Source organism: Diuraphis noxia, unplaced genomic scaffold (assembly GCF_037042655.1).
Source record: "Diuraphis noxia isolate RWA-SAM2 unplaced genomic scaffold, SU_Dnox_SAM2 contig0002, whole genome shotgun sequence".
Lineage (NCBI taxonomy): Eukaryota > Metazoa > Arthropoda > Insecta > Hemiptera > Aphididae > Diuraphis > Diuraphis noxia.
The window spans coordinates 7075150-7096033 of record NW_028301712.1 but is presented as its reverse complement, the minus strand read 5'-3'; the positions used below and the strand labels follow the sequence as shown (position 1 = coordinate 7096033).

Genomic DNA, 20884 nt, shown 5'->3' with positions numbered 1-20884 from the left:
AATTTTGGTAATTCCTTTATAAGTACAAAGGGACTAAATGTGTCTCGCTCAAAACAGTTTTTGCCATGTTGTACAATGGAGAGAAAACATCGTCCTTTTAAAAAAAAAAAAACATATTTGCCAGTGGCAAATTGATGAAAGTGGCAGTTCTGTTTCGGAGCTATGAAAGTTACAAACAACGCCGTGAAGACACCGCAGCCATTATCATCTGTATTCTGTATATACGAATAATTGCTTCTAATTTTAAATATTAACCCAAAAATATTTTAGTTTTAATTTTAATTTTTTTTTATAAATTCAATAGTTAATAAATAGTGTTAAGCATAATTATATTCATTATTAATCAATCTCTTTTAATAGAAATGCATTTTAAAAATTCCACTAAATCTTATTAAAAATTAAAAATGTATAACTATTAAACTTTTACTATAATTAAATTCAAAAAGATTTAATAATAGATAAAATCAATATTAAAAATTTACTTATATATAGAAAATAATTTAAATGATTCAAGCACTGAAAAGAGTAAAAGCTTTAATAATATATTAAATATATTAATAACGAACTTTAAATAACTAACGATTTAGAAATTAATGCAAATAAATTAATAACTCAGATACAATTTCAAACACTAGTAACAATATTGTCAATTGATATAAAAATAATTTAGAGACAGCCACTGTACACTGATAATATTATTATTTATATTTAACTAACATTACTAATAGTATTCTACTTTGACGTACATACTATATAAACATGTATGTAACATTTAACTTGATTTAATATAAATTACAATTTGAGAATAAATCAAAATTAAAGCTATATTTACAATTTCTTATTGGTCTAAATAATATGTATTGTGATATTTATGAGTATATTAATTCATTTATATAATTATATTGGAACTTAACAAGTTACCTCTTATTTATTAAAAATGTATAATGTTTGTTAGTCATTTTTCTTATTCGTTTCACGTTCGTATAATATTTGTATCCAAAGTCTTTAATTTTTTATCTTGTTAATTGTAGTTTTATCATGGACATTATTTTTTAAAACTCAATTGAATCCAATGAAATGTATAATAGATGATTAATGAAGACTAGTCAAAAGTCATATAAACACAAACACACAGTTCTATGTCTATCAAGATTTGAATAGTTTACCAATTTCACATTGAAATAATTAAATCCTTATTGAAATATTGTGTTTATATAAATGATTGTATATATTTTATTGAATATGTTTTATTTTTTTTTACATTTTATAACGCAATATTATTAGGTCAACATATTATATACTAATTCGACTAATTCGACAACTACAAATCCTATGTAATCTAGAGATTAACATAATCTGTATGAAAAAAAACAATTATGCGTGTAGTCTCAAGTATCTGTGCACATTAAAATATTATTTTACGTTAGCATCATATTGGATCTAAATTTATATTTATCTAAATATTATTCACATAGTGTAACAAAAGCATTGTTGTTTTTTAAAACTACAATAAACCACTTTTAGTCAGATTCAAAAAGGTATAATTATCAGTATATATTTATAATACTATTGACTATTGTAATAATAATAATAATATGCCACTGCCGTAAATTCACCGACATCAGAGCTAAGCTCAACATAGAAGACAATCTGGAAGAAGCTCTAAGTCCTCAGCCAACCAACATTGAAAAATTAATCAATTATTTAAAACAAACTAAACTATATAAAATTATTTAATCTATTATATCTCAATCCTTTTTTTCATACTATTATTATTATTATTATTATTATTATGTACATATTATTGTTAATGATTCATTCTTGTGTAAAAAAATATTAATGTTTAGGACCAATAACCTTTGTTGTTGAGGCTCAATTAAAAAAAAATAAAAAAAAAAAAAATAATAATATGGTAGGTAAAGTAAAATGCTATAAATATCATATTAGCTTTCAGACGTTTGAAAGCATCGACAACAATTATATACTTAATCGTAGTACTTTTTTTTTTTTTTTTTATTTATAAAGTTTTCCTGACAATTGGTCATCTAAACTTAAGGCTAGTCGTAGTACTAACAATAATAATAATATATTAAAAAAGCGTTTCCGAACGTATTGCAACGGAAAACGATATCAAATCATTAGAAATAGTAAAATAAATTAAAACAAATAAATAATATATTTAAATGAACGATTACGATGGCAATATTTCCTCGTCATCGGGGTGTTCGGTTTAACACCTGCAGTGGCGTCATCGAGTCTCCACCCAATTACACTGAAATCGAGTCTATATAGACAGATTAAAAATGATATCTGTAAACATTTATTTTATGTTGTTGTTGCAGTGGACGGTGCATGTGGTTTTGGAGTCGAATTGAGGACGATGGGTCTTCTCAGTTTCTTCTTGTTGTGGAATGACTCCTCGATCTCCTGCAGCGTCTTGTTTTTGGTCTCCGGGCAGAAGTAATAGCAGAATATGATACTGACTATGGATATGAGACCATACACTGCAAACGTACCGGGCTTGCTGACCGTATCCTGAAGAATCGGGTACGTCTGGAGCACGATGAATATGGAAAAATGGCCGCTGCACGTTGCCACGCCACCGAGCAGACCTCGGATCTGTCTGGGAAACACTTCGCCGATCATCACCCACGGCACGAGCAGAAAGCCGACCGTCGAACATGCGTAGAACACGAACAGGCTCACGATCGGGAACCACGTGGCCGAGGCTGGTTGCCCGGCCGCCGTCCAAGCGACGTTCAAATACATGTAACCGGATAGGCATAGCAAAGATATGCCACAACCCACACCTGTAAAAAAAAACGTATCGTATGCATGATACCGACATCGTTACCACGGTTAGAGTATAGCTGGATTCCCAAAGACCCTCCGTGTGTTTCGTATCGAACGAATTTTAGTACCTATACTGGCTATACTCGATAAATAACATAGGCGCAAATAGGGAATTTCAAGTATTTTCAACAAAGGGAGGTTTCCGTCCTACTAGTCATATTTTAATTTTTTCTCTACAAAAATTACATTAATACGATAATAAATCCTGGGGGGGGGGCTGAATTCACATAAGGGGCTCAGCCCCCCCCCCAAGCCTCACCCTATTTACGCCTTTGTCGATAATATAATACGACTACATGGTCGTCGTTAATCCCGACGACACCGAACGGCTCATAGTATACGCACAAGATATGTAAGAGAGAGGTTTCTGGCCTAATCGAAACATCATCATGCAGCCAATCACGGTGAATACCATCCGAACGATTCCCAGTATGACGGTGGCCAAGTAATTGTCCATAGTAGAACCCGAATCCTGTAACAGCGATGAAGTCAAGACAAACGCATTACAACATATATACAGGGTGACTCTTTTATCAAACAACACTTATATGGTGTTTGTGTGTAAATACCAACTAACATACACCTATATACATATAACACACAAACACCGCCCAAAACCACCCAACTTTGGGATTAACGAAAAATGAAAATGAAAACGTGAAAATTCATTGAAAAAATAGCCTTTTTAGTTTATGAAATTTGAAGTATAGGTTGTCATTTGAAAATCAAAAGTTGATAATGGTTAACCTGATAAATATAAGGGTGAAAATATATAGTTCTAGAACAAGATGGTTCTAAAATTTTGAAAAAAAAAATTTGAAAAAAGTCAATAGTTTTTGAAATAATGAGTGTTGTTTGATAAAAGAATCACACGGTATATGTATGACACCGCTGGTTAGCGCAACAACACTGACCCGTATGACGTCGACCGCGTAAAACGTGACCACGTTCAGTCCGGAGAATTGGCTAAGCAAGAAGTAGATGGAGACGATCACGAACGGCTTGTACGCGGACGGCCGGCAGATGAGTCGGACCTTCTCCTTGAACGAAATCGACTCGTCTGCACTGGAGCACATGAGCAAGTCGTTGACTTCGGTGTCCACGTCGCACTTCCTGTCTCGTACCCGTAGCAGGCTGGACCGGCACCGGTTCTCGTCGTTCTTGGACGATATCAGCCACGTCGGCGATTCCGGTATGAAGAATACCAAGCACAGCGCGATCGCGGGCATCGTAGCGTTGAAGTACGCCAACGTGTCCCAGTTTGATACCGAGCCGATAAAATACTCCAACAAAACGCCTGCACCGTTTTCATCACGACGGAGTTATTAATGCAGGTGCTAGTGTGCGAACAATGTTCATCGGCAAAAATAAAAACTAAACCGTAGCTCACCCACAGACGTGCCGATCGACGCGAACGCGACCAACACGCCACGAAGGTGCGGCTGCGACACTTCGGACGTGTACACGCGGGACGGCGAGCCGATCATGCCGGAACTCAGGCCCGCCAGGAATCTTCCCGCGTAAATCCACTGGACTGTTGTCGCGGAACCCACCATCAACCACCCGACGATAGCGGGAAACTGCAAGACGATTAAGGTCTTCTTGCGGCCCAACAGGTCGGTGAAGTAGCTGGCCAGTATGCATCCGCATGTTGTTCCGATTGTCGACACGCTAGCTACGACAATGAGAGTTCTGTGTAATTATTATCAATCATAACCATTAGCATATTTTTATCGTCGTCATCATTATCACATAGCTACAATCGATGGTGCGACCGTCAAACATCGTTCTAATCGGAACTCACCTATCCAAGAGGCTTGATGTCTGTCGATTGAAATCCTGGACCCGGCCGTCATAAGTTGAGGTAAACTGACGGCGGTGTAGCCGAACACGAGCCCAATGTTTATGGTGCCCCAGTTGGCCGATAAGGCGACGAGGATCTGAAATAACGATTTTTTATCATCAAGTGTGCGTCGCAGACGGAAATCATGGGTTTAGTTCGTTTATCGTCTAATAACGTAGTCATAGTGCACAACGAATTAAAACAATTTGCGAATTTTTGTGATGTTTACGTATTTTGTCAAAATTCAAAATTTGAATGCTTATAAAAAAAAATTGTGACTATGAATTTATTTTGTTTTTCAACTGCTATTGTAACAAAATGTTAAGAGGACGCTACACCCGCATGTGTTGTCTCCGTCTTACAAGTGCGTAACATTGCAAAAACTGTTTCGCGCAGGAAAGAACTGAAAAAGCTACAGTCATAACTGAGAAACGAAATTTTCACCACATAAAAAGGAGAATTTTGTCTGTGCAATATCGTTTTTATTTTTTCGATATCTGAACTACAAAAAAAGTTATTCATGCTTCAAAAACACAAAATTAATGTATTATAAAACAATAAGATTTTTTTTTGTACAAGTGATATCGAAAAAATAAAAACGATATTGCACAGAAAAAATTCTCCTTATTTTTATGTGGTGAACATTTCGTTTCTTAATTATAAATGTATCATTCTCGGTTCTTTTCCGCGCGAAACAGTTTTTGCAATGTTACGCACTTGTAGGACGGAGACAACACATGCGGGTGAAACGTCCTCTTAAGAGCCTTGTATTAAATTTTCAAGATTTTCTACCCAAAAAATAAATTTTTATCGATTTTAATCGATTTTAATTTAAAAAAAACTAATAATGATCGAAAATTGCATATACCTATGAATAGTTCAACTTAAATCAAACATTTTTGAAAAATTTCATGGTAGTAAAATATACTTATATAAACATTCGGTGAAAATTTCATGTATCAATGGTCATTTGTTTTAAAGTTACATCAAAAATCAAAATTGATTTTGTCAAAAACTGATTGTACGTAAAATTTCCTGTTTCTCCCTTAACTTTTAGTTTGTTTATCCCGATTATTTAGAAAAATATTAAGATTTTTGACGAATTTTTGTCAATATTTGAACTTCAAATAATAATTTAAAAAAATTTTGCCTATGTATTCTTATAATTTTTTAATCACTATAAGATTAACTTTGTATTAACATTTTAAGTATTTTGATAGGGCCAAAAAAATGTTATCGACACTTCAAAAAAAAAAATTCAAACAAATTGAACATTTCAGTCGTCTATAAATATCTCAAAAAAAGTCAAAATATTTTGAAAATTAAATCATGTAAAGAAAATGCCATCTAAATAACTTGTGAAATTTTCAAGTATCTACGATTTTATACTTTTTGAATAATAATAAATATTTAAAATCGTTTGAGGATAAATCGTTATCGTTACGCTATTTCGTAAAAATTTAAAATTCAAATACACTTAATTTTTTTCCTATAATGATGTTTCGAGTTTTCTCCATAGCTAATTGAAGGAAAACTAATGGAAAACTTAGTGTTGTATTTTTAATCCTTAGTTATAAACACAAACATTTTTATGATTTTTCTATTTTAATTTTTTTTTAGCTACAATAAGAACAACTCATAAGGAACTTTGTATTAAATTTTCGAGTTTTTTTGGTCGTCCAACATTTTTTTACCGGCACTTCAAAAAAAATTCTCAAAAAAATTGAAAATTTCAGTGGTCTATAAATAACTCAAAAAAAGTCAAATTTTTTTGAAAATTAAACTGTATATAAATATCACTAACATTAACATTTGGTTAAAAATTTCAAGTATTTATAGTGATTAGTTTTTGAATTACAACCATATAAAAAAATCGATTTGGACGAAAACTGGGTTTGCGTAAAAATTCCCGTTTTTCTGTCATTTTTTTTTGTTTTTCTCGATGTTTTTGAAAACTGTTGGAAAATGTTAACTTTGACCTCTATAATGCACCAAGGATATGCACTTTTACATCGGAAACCACCCCCAAAATTTGAAATTGAAGCATTATTTCGACTAGTTATGCTGTACACAGACTCAAAAAAAAAAACACACATCATTGTAAATAAATCAATACATTCATCGCTTCGTTCAGAATCTAAAAGATCTACTTGATTTATAAAATTACTGTTGTAAATCAAAATATTTTATTTTTTCAATGTCTATAATATGTACAAAGTATTAAAAACTATATATGCTGTCTAATGATTACTTTATATAAACTATTTATTCATATTGGTGCTCTGAATAATTGACGCGTTTTAAAGACATTTATAATAAATGAATTTCGAGTAGGGATTTAATACCACGACGATAGTATTTATTGAGTTTTTTATAGCTGATATAGTTATATTGTCTTGGCAATCGCTATTGTTATTTTATGTTTTGTATTTTGAAGGTGATATGGTATAGTAACTTAGGTTTTTATAAGATAATATAAGAATAAGTAATTACATATTAAGTACTCATAGGAAATGTTTTTTTTTCTTATCATTATTATTTATTTCATTGAACATTTGTACCAATGTATAGGAATGTGATTACTCAATGTGCGTACAGTGTTAGTCATGTAACGAATCATCATTGATCGATTGATTATCAATCGTTCATCATATTTTATTGTTATTTGCATAATAATGACATCCTTTTTTGGTCAAAATACAAATTTACAAGCATTTAATTGAATTGATAGATATTTTTTTTTATATTTTACTCGCGTTTCATTAATGAAAAAAAAAAATATTTTCCGTTATTTTTTCATATAATATAATAATAAAGTGGCTCGTAAACTGAATATTAAACATGTCGAATTTACTTTTAGACGTGAAAATAACGTTTAATAGTTATATGTAATCGTGTGATAAAAATGTATTTATATTTAGATAAAATATAACATTTCTTAAACTTTTTTTAAATTTTGGTACGTGATTAGTGATAGAGAAAGTGAGAGACAGACAAAAATAGAAGTCTCGAACACAAAAATCATAATTCGCAATTTTATATTTCGCACTGAAGTTACGATCTTTCAAACCAACAAAAAAACATCATATTAAATATATTATCTTTCTTTAACCATTCAGGCTTTTTAATCTAATTTTATATTGTACTATTTCTACTGTATTTGTAATTGTATTTACTGTATTTGTATTTTGTAATTAGTAATTGTAATTTTAATTGTAATTGTTGAAACTAATTGTATCCACAAAGTTTAAATAAAAAAAAAGTTACGATTAAACTTAATAAAAACAATAATAACAATGAAAAGACACCTGTTTAAGCGAACTGCCTTTAGTCTGTTTCGATGGTTCAGGTGTACCTTCTTTCAATAACAGCTCGTTCTTGCTCGGCATATTAACGGCAATCATCAACTTGGAGCCCATGATATTCTCGGCGCTACACATTTCCGAGCTGCAACAACGACACGTGACAACAGGGGATGATGTTAAAAATGAAATGAATTAAAATACGCGCAAGAGTCATTAGCACGTTTCTTCTGTTTCGTTAAAGTGTTACGGACCTATAAAATTTGTACGAGATTTCACGCAATTGTGATATAAAATAAGTATTAACTACAACTAAAATTAATAAACCATTAATATCAAAAGCATGCGGAGGTTAACATTATAGGAACGTGGTGAATAAGATTTAAAATTGATTAAATTATAAAAGTGTTTTCACACGTCTCTTCTCAGAAATGACTGTAGAGCCGTGTGAAAGGATATACGAAACGGTCAGCATATTAAGTTGAATCACAAGACCGAATGTTGACATGTAACAGGAAAGTCAACAGCACTCCTAAGGACCGAATCATATATATATATATATATTATAGTTAGAGACGGGGACAAGAGCTCGTCAGACGGTTCTTAAATGTGAGCTAGACAGTTATAGGAGGACTAAACAAGACATTTGGAGGCAGGTTTTAACACCACTCGCAGCCTTAGCAAATTACACCTTAGATTAAGGTCGTAACACCGCTCACCTCATCATTTTAACCATAATTGTATTTTTGTATTAAGTGAAATAAACAACATTATAACTAAATACATCAAGTGTTCATTTCTACGTTGATATATGAATCGACGTCAGTTGGGACGCAACAATAATATACTTACATCGCCATTTTTGTTATCTATAAATAACACACTATAATATCGTAATAATGCAGACGGTCTCTAATTCGAATGTAACTTTTTCAAAAAGTTCAGTCGATCATATAACGAAAAAAAAAACAGAATATCATAACAAATGATTCACCACGGCGACACGCCTATTGCAGAAATGAAAACCGATGTCACAAAATCAACATAATGAAAAAATCTATTTTCTCCCGGAGCTGCAACGTTGAGCATCGGAAGCGTTCGACATACTGTCGTAAGTAATCGTCGCTCCTCGTACTTAAAATCAACTGTCGAAGTACCGTCCTGAAGTACGACGTTGACGCTGGTCTCAAAGTACTTTTGGCTGATAAACTGTTGAAATATCTGGTAATTGTAAATTGGTTAACTTAATTTCTTGATTTGTCCCAGAAAATTCACTTCATCTAACTTCGAGAAACATAACCGATAAGTGAAAAACACAAATCATTTTAGAAAATATAGGTTCACTCCCCACTCCCATCTCTCGCTGATGTTGATATTATTGTATATTTTTTTTCTTTTTATAGTTTGTCAATAATCTTTATATTTTATTATAGCATTATAATAGTTTCAACACAATGATAAGATTTTTTTACATATTTTGACAACTTATTATATTTATTGCATATTGAAGTGAAATATATGTATTATATAGGGTGATCCATTTAATTGATTACAGTAATTATTTTAAAAATTATTAACTTTTTCTGAAATGTTTTTTTAACTTTTAGATTTATGCTTTTCTAAAACTGTTTGATGTTTTAATTTTTTTCGCTCGTATTTATTTATGAGACCACTATATAAACTTCTGATTTTCAAATGTTACATATTATAATAAAAAAGTTATGAATCTGTCATGGAATTTATGATATAGTTTTTTTTTTGAATTTGTGCATTAAAATGTTTACTGTTCGTTGCTTTGTTTGCGTGATACAAGTGATACAACATACAACTCTTCAAAGTTTGGTGGTTGAAAGAGATGGTATAAGTCGATACCGTTGATAATATCATTTTTATAGGTATCTACATGTCACAAATATAAAGGATATACACTTTTCAAATCAAGACAAAAGTCTAATTGTTAACTGTAATTTTTCATGATGATTTTTCAATCCGTTCGCTCTAAATATAAGTAAACGTGTTATTGATTATACTATTTTTTCTTATTTTGTGAAGACCTAAACTATAAGTAACTAATAAATTCGATACCTACTACTCAAACTTTGGTAACAAAATTGAGAATCGTTGTACTTTAAACCTGATTATTAAATGTTTTATTGACAATCACGCCTATTAGGTAATTTGTCCATTAATGCTTTTTGGCCTTGGTTGTCGTATCGAATCCCCTCTACTGTCTTCACTATATATATGACATCATTACGATGCATGGACGTCATATTATACTATTGTCTATTATATATAACAGAAATTTGGCGATTTCTTTATCATAATTTATAATTATTTATACTACGGTCTTATAAGATAATAGCTATCTTAATGATTAAATTTAATATTATTTAATTAATGACAATAGTATAGAATATAATCAAAATTTAAAATACAATCATATGAGGCGATACTAAATTTTCACTACCTATACAGGCTACGCGTGGGAAATTCATAATTGTTACTATTCATTACAATGTAGTGCCGTAGTGGCCTGGGTACGAATTTTTATTGAGTTGGGAATGTTGGGATATACATTATTTATTATTTTTAAGATAAATCACATGGTAGTGACTCCAGCACTAATATTATATATCAAAAGTGGGCAAGTGGATACCGATCTATACAGTACAATAAATAAGTTTATATATTAAATAGGTAAATAAGTTTCTAGGAGGGACGCTCCTATTAAGTTAAATAATTTGAAAATGTTTCAATTAATTGTTGTTGAGAACATAGTACCTAATTATTATATTATTAATATCAAATTAATCTTATCTGATTGAAGCCAATTACGAATACCATTCTTATCTCCCCCGTTCCTCCCAACCTTTCCGAGTCGTGCTACGCCACCTTCACCACTCCACGACAGCCGTGGATATTATATACTACCTGAGTGATCTTGGGCACAAAGTCAACAATATCTCAAGAATAACACAGCACACGAACAAGTTACCACTTCCTCTATTTAATATAGGTTTGGCCCGTAACAACAATAATCGAGAAATATTCAAAATAACAAAAATATTAAACTCAATAGTGAAATTTGAATACCCAAAAAGACGGTCCGATCCTCCTCAATGTCATAATTGCCAAAAATACAGACACACATGTAATTACTGCCATCACTATCCACGCTGTGTGAAATGCGGATCAGAACACTCAACTGACGAATGCACAAAAAAACGGGAGGAACCCGCAAAATGTGCAAATTGCGGTGGAAATCACACTGCAAACTACAAAGGATGCCAATCCCTTAAAAAAATATTAAACCGCACCAAGCCTAAAGCTAAAAAAATAAATAAAGAAAATCAACCTATTCCAACACTTGCTATACCACCTCCATCTCGAAGAAGTGGAAATGAAGACCCCAGTCCAAACTCAAAAGGAAAACCGTCATACGCCGAAATCGCAGCTAACAAACCACCACCCGATCAATCTCTACACATCATCACCAAATTCCTCGACGAACTAAAATCTATACTTAACCCCCTTCTTACTGTTTTAACATCCCTAATAAACAAAATAACACTCCCTATAACTCCTACTCCATAACACACACACACACACACACACCACATATTCCGTACATCAAACACAAACACACAATATATTATATTATATATATATAACTAAATTAAATTGTTATTGCTATTGTTATTTATAAAATTATAACAAACTTGTTGTAACATGTAATATGTTGATACATTTTAATTTTAATAAATAAAAAAAATATCAAATTATTTAAACTTTAATAATATAATAATAATAATAATGAATTAGGTAATGAAATATATTTATCATATCGTAAAACTTAACCTATGGGCTGTGAGGAACCTCTAACCGTTAAACATATCTTTCTGTTCTGCTGTAATTTTTCATACACCAGAACAACTTTAAACATACCGGATCACCTATAGGTACTTATATGAAGCATTTGGGTCTGATCTTGAAAACTCCAACAAAATCATGACTTTCCTAAAAATGACCTAACTTTAAAACTTTAATTAATCCTATTTTTCTTTTTTATGTTTTTTTCTATTTTTTTTTTACATACTTAAACTAATCATATTGTAGTATAAATTTCATATAGGTAGTATCATAATGTATAATGCAGTGAAACTTCTATAGTTCTATACAACGAAGTCACTTGGGAAAAAAAAAATTCGTTATAAAGAGGAATTCGTTAAATAGAATTACATATTTGTAACAATGAAGACCAATTAATAGCTTATCAAAAAAAAATTTGCTAAACAGAAACTTCCGTTAAATAGAAGATCGTTACATGGAAATTTTATTGTGTTAATATTGTAAATATCGTAAGCCAATCACATTAGTTGTTGAGGCTTTAATTAATAAAAAATAAATATATTATAAAACTTTTATTAACTTTTGAGTCAATATACTGTGTAGAATGGTGTTAATATATTGGTGGTATGCATTATAAAAATAATCAACATCTTAATAAAATTACCTAATCTAAATGTTTTTGAATCGCCTTTGTGCTTAAAAAATGAAATAATATCGAAAAAGTTTCAAATACCCACAAAATATACAGTTTAAATTACAACAATTCAACATTGATTAATTACTAATTAGGTGCCTATTTTAATAAATAAAACATTAACACCTAATTTAAATAATAATGGAAGTGTCAATATGAAAACAAGAGAACTAAACATCCATATATCTACTTTTCATTTGACTTTCTACCAAAGTATCAGTTACTAAAAATGTTAAATGATATCTAATTATTAATTTATGTTTGTACAATAAATTCTGGTAAGGTACCTAGGTTTATATCAATAAATCAAGAGCTCATAAATATAATATCAATACTACAGAACCTCTAAATAAGTACAAGGTATAATATGTATTTAAATTAAGTTACAATTTAAAAAAAAATACATAATCATAGTGCTTATATCTACAATTGAAAATGATACGACAATATCAGAGATGTAGGTACGATATAAAAACTGACAGATTTAATCTAGAAAATGTTATCGAGGTATAACGAAACTGTCTGAAAAAAAATTTGAAACTATACCGTATTACTTTGATACCATACCTTTTTATCATATTACATTAACGTTTTAAAATCAAAAGTTGTTATTGGTTTCGTCGATAAATATACGGATGAAAAAAGAAATTAAAACATTATACAGGTTTAGAAAAGTATAAATCTAATAGTTTATAAAAGAATAAGTTCAGAAAAAATATTAATACCTTTTGAAATAATTGATATATCCAACTAAATAGATCACCCTGTACACCTACTGGTTACTGTATACAAAACCCAATGATAAAGATTCAAAATAATATTTAGTTGAGTAAAAAATTCTAATACTGCACTTAAATAATTTGTCGGTAAACTAACATAAATTATAGTACACCGTTTTAAGAACAAGCCAACTCCATCTTTTTCATAATCTATTGAAGCAGTTACAATAAAAAAAAATTATTTGGCCAATAAGTTAAGTTCATAAGTAATTTTAAAATAAACGATTTAATTGTGCACATTTTATTAAAAAAAGTTTTGCTTGTTTTCACGATTTTTACTGCATGTTGTGATTATTTTTAGTGTGTACAAATCCGCAATCTAGAGTCTAGATGACGAATGGACTTCATATTGTAGATAAAAATGTATCTACAATTGTGATTGAGTTAAACTAATGTTACAGGATATATCTCTTTGGACGATAATGACTATTGAAAGAAATTACGAACGGACTTCATTCGTTGGACCTACACCGTCTGTCAACCGAAATAATTAATGTTTATAATGACCTGCGCGATGTCTGCAGTCACATCTGAAATTCTGAATGTCTCTATGTTTTTGAACAATTTTATGACAAAGTATTTTCTGATCGTGGGATAAAGTAATCACCCACATTTTTAATTTCTTCGAGATCGTTTTCGAGTTCAATAGTACAATACACTTGTCAAATAGTAATCGACAATAAATGTTGTCAGCCCAACTATACACTTATTGTAATCTAACTTTGAACTCTCGATTTAATTTATGTTTGTTAAGTTTGTACATTGTAATTAAATACTTAATATACTTATACTGTGATTTCTGTAACTATATAGCTATTAACTTATCGTTAACATTACATAGTAACTAGTAAATTTTTATCTACACGATTTTATAAGCGAAAAAATGCAATAATGTCAATAACTTAATATATTTCATTTTTACTCACAATGATTAGGTAACTTATATTCTAAGTATAAATTTAATTAAATTAAACGGACTTTGAAGTATAGATATGATGATAGTAATACAAATTTATAGTTATAATATGAATATAAATAACTAAAAATTATTTAATATATAATAATGCGTAACATAATATAAACACACGCATATATATATAAAGTTTATATTTATCTAAATATTATTCACATAGTATAACAAAAAAATTGTCGATTTTCTAAAACTAAAATAAATCTTTTTTAGTCAGTCTTAAAAACAACTATAAATGTATAAATGTCAATATCTACCACTACAGAAATAATAATATTATGGTAGGTAAAGTAAAAATGCTATAAATATCATCACAACTTTCAGACATTCGAAAGCATCGAAAACAATACTTAATCGCGTAGTATTTTAACGATAATAATATTATATTAAACAGGTGTTTGCGACAACGTGTTGCGTATTGCAACGGGACACGATATCAAATCATTAAAAATAGTTTAAAAAAAAAAAACAAACAATGTATTTTAAAATATTTTCAAAGGAACTAATCGATGGCGATATTTCCTCATCATCAGGGTTACGCGCAACCGTAGCGTCGTCGAGTCTTCACACGATTACATCGGTCTCGCGTTTTGGCAGATTGAAGACGATATCGGGAAACGCTAAGTGTTTATTGTTGTTGTTGTTGTTGTTGCAATGGACGGAGGGTGTGGGCGTGGCGTTTACGTTGAGGACGACGGGTCTCTTCAGTTTCTTCTTGTTGTGGAATGACTCCTCGATCTCCTGCAGCGTCTTGTTTTTGGTCTCCGGACAGAAGTAGTAGTAGAATATGGTGCTAAGCAGGGACACGACACCGTACACTGCGAACGCACCGCACTTGCTGACCAACTCCTGCAGGATCGGGTACGTCTGGAGCACGATGAATATGGAGAAATGGCCGACGCACGTGGCCACGCCACCGAGCATGCCGCGGATCTGTCTGGGGAACACCTCGCCGATCATCACCCACGGCACGATTAGATAGCCGATGGTGGAACAGGCGTAGAACACGAACAGGCTGACAATCGGGAACCACGTGGCCAACGCGGGCATCCTTGCCGCGGCCCAAGCGGCGTTCTGGAACATGTAGCCGGCAAAGCACAGCATCGACACACCGCAACCCACGCCTGTAAATAAAAACATATTGCATATTGTATTGTGTACCGATACCGTTACCGCGGTTAGAGTGTGATATCGTCGTACGAGTTTTGGTACCTCGGTAATATGCACCATATAGCCGTATTATTATATATTCGTCGTTAAACACGACGACTTGAGATCGGTAAAACAAAAAAAAAAACAACGATAAAACGACACGAAACGGCGGTCGTCCGGCTGCTTTGCTTTGTTTTGGGGAGATGGCTATGCCGTTAACTATACCAGGCTTGCGCCTCTACTAGTGGGTGGAAGTTTGAAGATGGTTTTTTGGTTTATTGGTTATTCCGTGTAAACGGTTAGGGTTTGGGTTGTTTTTTGGTAGTAGGAGGAGTGTGAATTTTGCCTAGAAGTCGAATGTGGTCGTGATCTGAGAACGAGCTTTTGTAGAACATTGATTTGGATTGGTACGGAATAGAGGGTTGGATGGATTTGAAGTTTGCAGATTTAAGGAGAACCGAATTTTTGACGATAGTGGGCATACCAATTATTGTACGTATATCGATATTTTGGACGGATTCGATACGCCTTCAATGTGAAGGACCGATGAAAGGTGCCCAAGAGGGGCCAGCATATGTAACAATGGAGGAGACGTATAGTTTAAGTATGCTAAGTTTAGATGTTAGTGGGATGGGATAAGGACATCCGGCTCGAGTCGACACATCGTATATATACGTACTGGATATGTAGGAGAGGGGTTTCCGGCCCAGTCGTCTCATCATCACGCAACCGATTACTGTGAACAGCAACCGTATGATTCCCAACACGACGGTGGCCACGTACTTGTCGATGGTGGAACCCGAATCCTGTAACAGCGAAGAAGTCAATGCAAACACATTACAACATATATATATATATATATATATATATATATATATATATATATATGTATGACACCGCTGGTTAGCGCAACAACACTGACCCGTATGACGTCGACCGCGTAAAACGTGACCACGTTGAGTCCGGAGAACTGGCTAAGCAGGAAGTAGATGGAGACGATCACGAACGGCTTGTACGCGGACGGCTGACAGATGAGTCGGACCTTCTCCTTGAACGAAGTGTTCTCATCTGCACTGGAGCACATGAGCAAGTCGTTGACTTCGGTGTCCACGTCGCACTTACTGTCTCGTACCCGTCTCAGGCTGGCCCGGCACCGGTTCTCGTCGTTCTTGGACGATATCAGCCACGTCGGCGATTCCGGTATGCAGAATGCCAAGAACAACGCGGTCGTGGGTATCGTGGCGTTGAAGAACGCCAACGTGTCCCAGTCTAATATCGAACCGAACAAATACTCCAGCATGACACCTGCACCGGTTTCATCACGACGGAGTTATTAATGCAGTGCTTGTGTGCGAACAAATATTCATCGAAAAAAATAAAAACTAAACCGTAGCTCACCCAAAGACGTGCCGACAGACGCGAACGCGGCCAACACGCCACGAAGGTGCGGCTGCGACACTTCGGACGTGTACACGCGGGACGGCGAGCCGATCATGCCGGAACTCAGGCCCACCAGGAATCTTCCCACGTAAATCCACTGGACTGTTGTCGCGGAACCCACCATCAACCACCCGACGATAGCGGGTAACTGCAAGGCGATTAAGGTCTTCTTGCGGCCCAACAGGTCGGTGAAGTAGCTGGCCAGTATGCATCCGCACGGCGTTCCGATGGTCGACACGCTAGCTACAACGCCGAGAGTTCCGTCGTTAATCGATACATTTTTTTTTAATAATTATATAGGTACAGTTGACGATATACGACCGTACAATATTGACCTATTCGAAACTCACCTATCCAAGAGGCTTGATGTCTGTCGATTGAAATCCTGGACCCGGCCGTCATAAGTTGGGGTAAACTGACGGCGGTGTAGCCGAACACTAGCCCAGTGTTTATGGTGCCCCAGTTGGCCGATAAGGCGACGAGGATCTGAAATAACGATTTTTATCATCCAGTGTGCGCCACAACTGGCAATTAAAGTTATGGTCAGTGTGTGGATACGCAGTAATAAACTAATTACGTCATCGTTTACGAGATATCAAACTGTGCAATTATATGTTATGTTTTCAGTTTAATTTTTTTTTTTTTCGTTGTAAAGACTGAGTTATAATTTCTAATTGTCAAACCTATTATAGTAAAAAAGAAAAAAAAACAATTAATGTTTGTTCGATGTACGAAACTATCTAAATTACATTATTTTATCGATTCTATAACTATTTGCTAGAATACCTATAATGTATATATTATATTATCGCATATTAAAAATTATTTATAATTTAATGATTGCATCATTTTATATTATATTTATTCTTATAGCTGCTCTTAATAATTTATGCTACATAATGGCTTTTATAATTAATGAGATTCTAGTAATTAATACAAAGAAGATACCTAGTACTTATATGGAATTTTTATAACCTATATAATTATATATTCTTTGTTTTGACAGTGGGTATTGTCACTTTTGGTTTTGTATTTAGACGCTGATTCGGTACAGTAACTTATTTTTATTACATATAAGTATTACATAGTACAAAATAGCTATTGAATAAGTAACTCGTAGAAAATGTTTTTTTTTTTAATTTTCGTTGTGTATTTAATAAAAAGTTTGTATAGGTACTTATATTATATGTATATTCAAAGTGAGTACATTGTTCCATGTTCGCAATGGAGAGATCATCAATCGTTCGTCTGAATTGTCATTAGTAAAATAATATCGGCTTTTTTTTGTACAAAATACAATTTTACACACATTTAATTGAACTGTTCGATGCCATAAAAAAACTATATTATTCTTATCTAGCTCGCGTGTCATTAATGTAAAAATATTATTCGGTATTCCTCGTTATATATTTATTCTGATAATCTTATATTATAATATAGTGGCTTGTAAATAGAATAGTAAACATGTCAAATTGGTTTCACATTAAACGTGAAAATGACGTTTAATATTTATATATATATATATATATATATATATATATATATAAATAACTCAATAATAAAGTAAAATATTTAGGGAATATTATTGTATGTCGTAAACGTTGGATCGTTATACTGAATAAATTTAAATTTTAAATTTTAAATATTTTTTCGTATACAAACGTCACAATAGTTCTATTAAATTACGGTACGTGATTAATGACAGAGAAAGTGAGAGACAGACAAAAAAGAGAAGTCTCGCACAAAGATCATAGTTTGCAATTTTATATTTTACACTTCAGTTATGGTTAAGTGTAATGATAATGATAATAATAGTAACAATGAAAAGAAACCTGTTTAAGCGAACTGCCTTTGGTCTGTTTCGATGGTTCGGGTGAGTCTTCTTTCAATAAAGGCTCGTCCTTGTTCGGCATTTTGACGGCAATCATCAACTTGGAGCCCATGATATTCTCGGTGCTACACATTTCCGAGCTGCAACGACGACACGTGACAATAACAGGGGATGATGTTAAAAACGAAACGAATTAAAATACGTAGGTAAGAGTCATTTGCACGACGCTTCTTCCGTTTTATCATTCAATTATACTTACATAGCCATTTTTGTTCTCTTCTCAAATAAAACGCTATATTATTATTGCAATATATGTGGACGGTCGCTAATTCGAAAGTGTTTTTTTTTTTTTTTTCAAAAAATTCGTTCGACCATATCATAAAAAAATCAAAATCAAATCAAACATCAACAAAATGATTCACCGCGGCGGCGCGCCTGTTGCACAAGCGAAAACCAATGTCTCGAAATCAATGTACTTATGCAATTTCGAAAAAATCTGTTTTCTACCGCCGGAGCTTGCAACGTTGATCATTCGGAGGCGTTCGACACACTGTCGTGAGCGATCGCCGCTCCGCGCACTTTAACTCGACTGCCGTTGTGCCGTCCCGTGGTACGACGTTGAGGCTGGTCTTGACGCTGCCACCGGTGGCAACATTCATTATTATTATTATTGCACAGCAGCCGTCGACGCGGTGGTGGAAGCTGTTGGAGGGACGGACGTGCAGAGTGTGTATCTGTGTGTCTAAATGTATAATTATAAAATAATATATACATAACAATGTGTGCATTGTCTTATGTGCGTCACATGTGCAACGCCATACGCCGTTATAATAACAATACATTATATTATGTGTATGCGTACCTATGCCCAATCGTTGTCCAAACGGTTGTTCTTCCGTCGCGGTAGTCGGTGTCAACGTTGTGGTCCCCCCCTCCCCGAGAGATGGGCCGAGCTCAAATTTTTACAAATTTCGATTCAACCCAAAGTACATTTTTTAGCCCAGAGTGTTTCAAGCTTATAAATATTAATGGATTGAAACTGCAGTCTTCGCCTATGTAGGACAAAAATAGAATCGTAATAATTGTACAAAATTAAAGTGCTGTCGTAGCTGCAGGGACCCGAGGCTTACCTGCCGCAGTAACTAAATTTGAATTCAAAATTAAAATTTCCTAGATTTTGAGTTGTTTCAGAATCGGTTGCATGACTTCTGCACAATATTTTAGCAACTGATAAAATGTGAATTTTATAGTTAGATTTCTATTCTGAAATAGCCGTGTTCGCCTTGACGAAATGATCGAATTTAATATGTTAGTTTTTTCTTAGTTTGGATAGGAAATCGCTATCCTCCGTATTAAGTCATTTACTACAGTCTTCTCTACCTTTTATGTTATACCTACCTTATTTATACACTCTGATTAAGTCAGACTAATAAAATCCAATACGTTTATTATAATTTTGTTATAAATTCCCTATAACTATTAATACAGTCTGCAGCTATCAATATCCAATTAATTTTATGACTCGTTAGTCGTTAACATTATCTATGTTATTATTATTAATTTTTTTGTTTTCTCTTGGTTTGTATAATGTAGGTATACAGCCAAATGACCATTTTGTATTATTGCCAATTATAATTTAATAATTACCAATTTTATATTGTTATATAAGAAGTGCCGTGATAAAATATTTTAAATGTTAGAATCTCAATAAATGTTTAAAAAATTTAAGCAAAATTAAAAAAACCATTTAAAAACATAAAAGTTATAAATAAAAACGTTCGTAATATAATAACAATTTCGTTTTGTTTAATTCGACAATATTTTATGAATTTAAATGATTTGTTGTGATTTATAAGTTCTATACAGTTCTCTTGTTCGTTCAAAAATGATTGAAGCGCGTATAGCGTTTGGAGGAATGTGGATTTGAATTTAGGGGATCAACTTTTCTTTACTGAAATACTGGCATCTTAATAATTTTCCTATTAAATCGTATAATATTTCATACGTTTTAAATTATCGTAATGTGTAAATTATGTTTTTCCTATCCCCTCGCCGACGATATAGGTCCTTCTGACTACAGCTATATACGGCCTTTCGCTGCTCTTACGAGTGGTTTTAATTGGAAATTGTATTCGTGCGATACCTTGAAAATCGAGCCCTTAGTAAAA

At 32.7% G+C, this 20884-nt stretch overlaps 2 protein-coding genes across 4 annotated transcripts; both read right to left on the bottom strand.

Annotated features, from left to right (window-relative positions):
- Positions 1-901: 901 nt before the first annotated feature.
- On the bottom strand, positions 902-9238 carry LOC107166076 (facilitated trehalose transporter Tret1-like). Of its 3 annotated transcripts, none has more exons than XM_089219487.1 (7): positions 8718-8831; positions 8005-8143; positions 4658-4793; positions 4244-4528; positions 3768-4150; positions 3199-3325; positions 902-2810 (listed from the first exon to the last, which is right to left on the bottom strand). In XM_089219487.1, the coding sequence occupies exons 1-7, from the start codon at positions 8732-8734 to the stop codon at positions 2326-2328; spliced, it is 1572 nt and encodes a 523-aa protein (XP_089075613.1). In that variant the 5' UTR covers positions 8735-8831; the 3' UTR covers positions 902-2325. The 3 variants fall into 3 exon arrangements, with proteins under 3 accessions (XP_089075613.1, XP_089075614.1, XP_089075615.1); XM_089219488.1 differs by lacking the exon at positions 8718-8831 and adding an exon at positions 8851-9238 and having other exon boundaries at positions 903-2810; positions 8005-8252; XM_089219489.1 differs by having other exon boundaries at positions 903-2810; positions 8005-8252; positions 8718-8858.
- Positions 9239-14310: 5072 nt separating this feature from the next.
- Positions 14311-19408, bottom strand: LOC107166082 (facilitated trehalose transporter Tret1-2 homolog). The gene is made up of 7 exons (XM_015514609.2): positions 18976-19408; positions 18718-18856; positions 17236-17371; positions 16844-17128; positions 16368-16750; positions 16125-16251; positions 14311-15417 (listed from the first exon to the last, which is right to left on the bottom strand). The coding sequence occupies exons 1-7, from the start codon at positions 18981-18983 to the stop codon at positions 14858-14860; spliced, it is 1638 nt and encodes a 545-aa protein (XP_015370095.2). The 5' UTR covers positions 18984-19408; the 3' UTR covers positions 14311-14857.
- Between the last annotated feature and the right edge of the window lie 1476 nt (positions 19409-20884).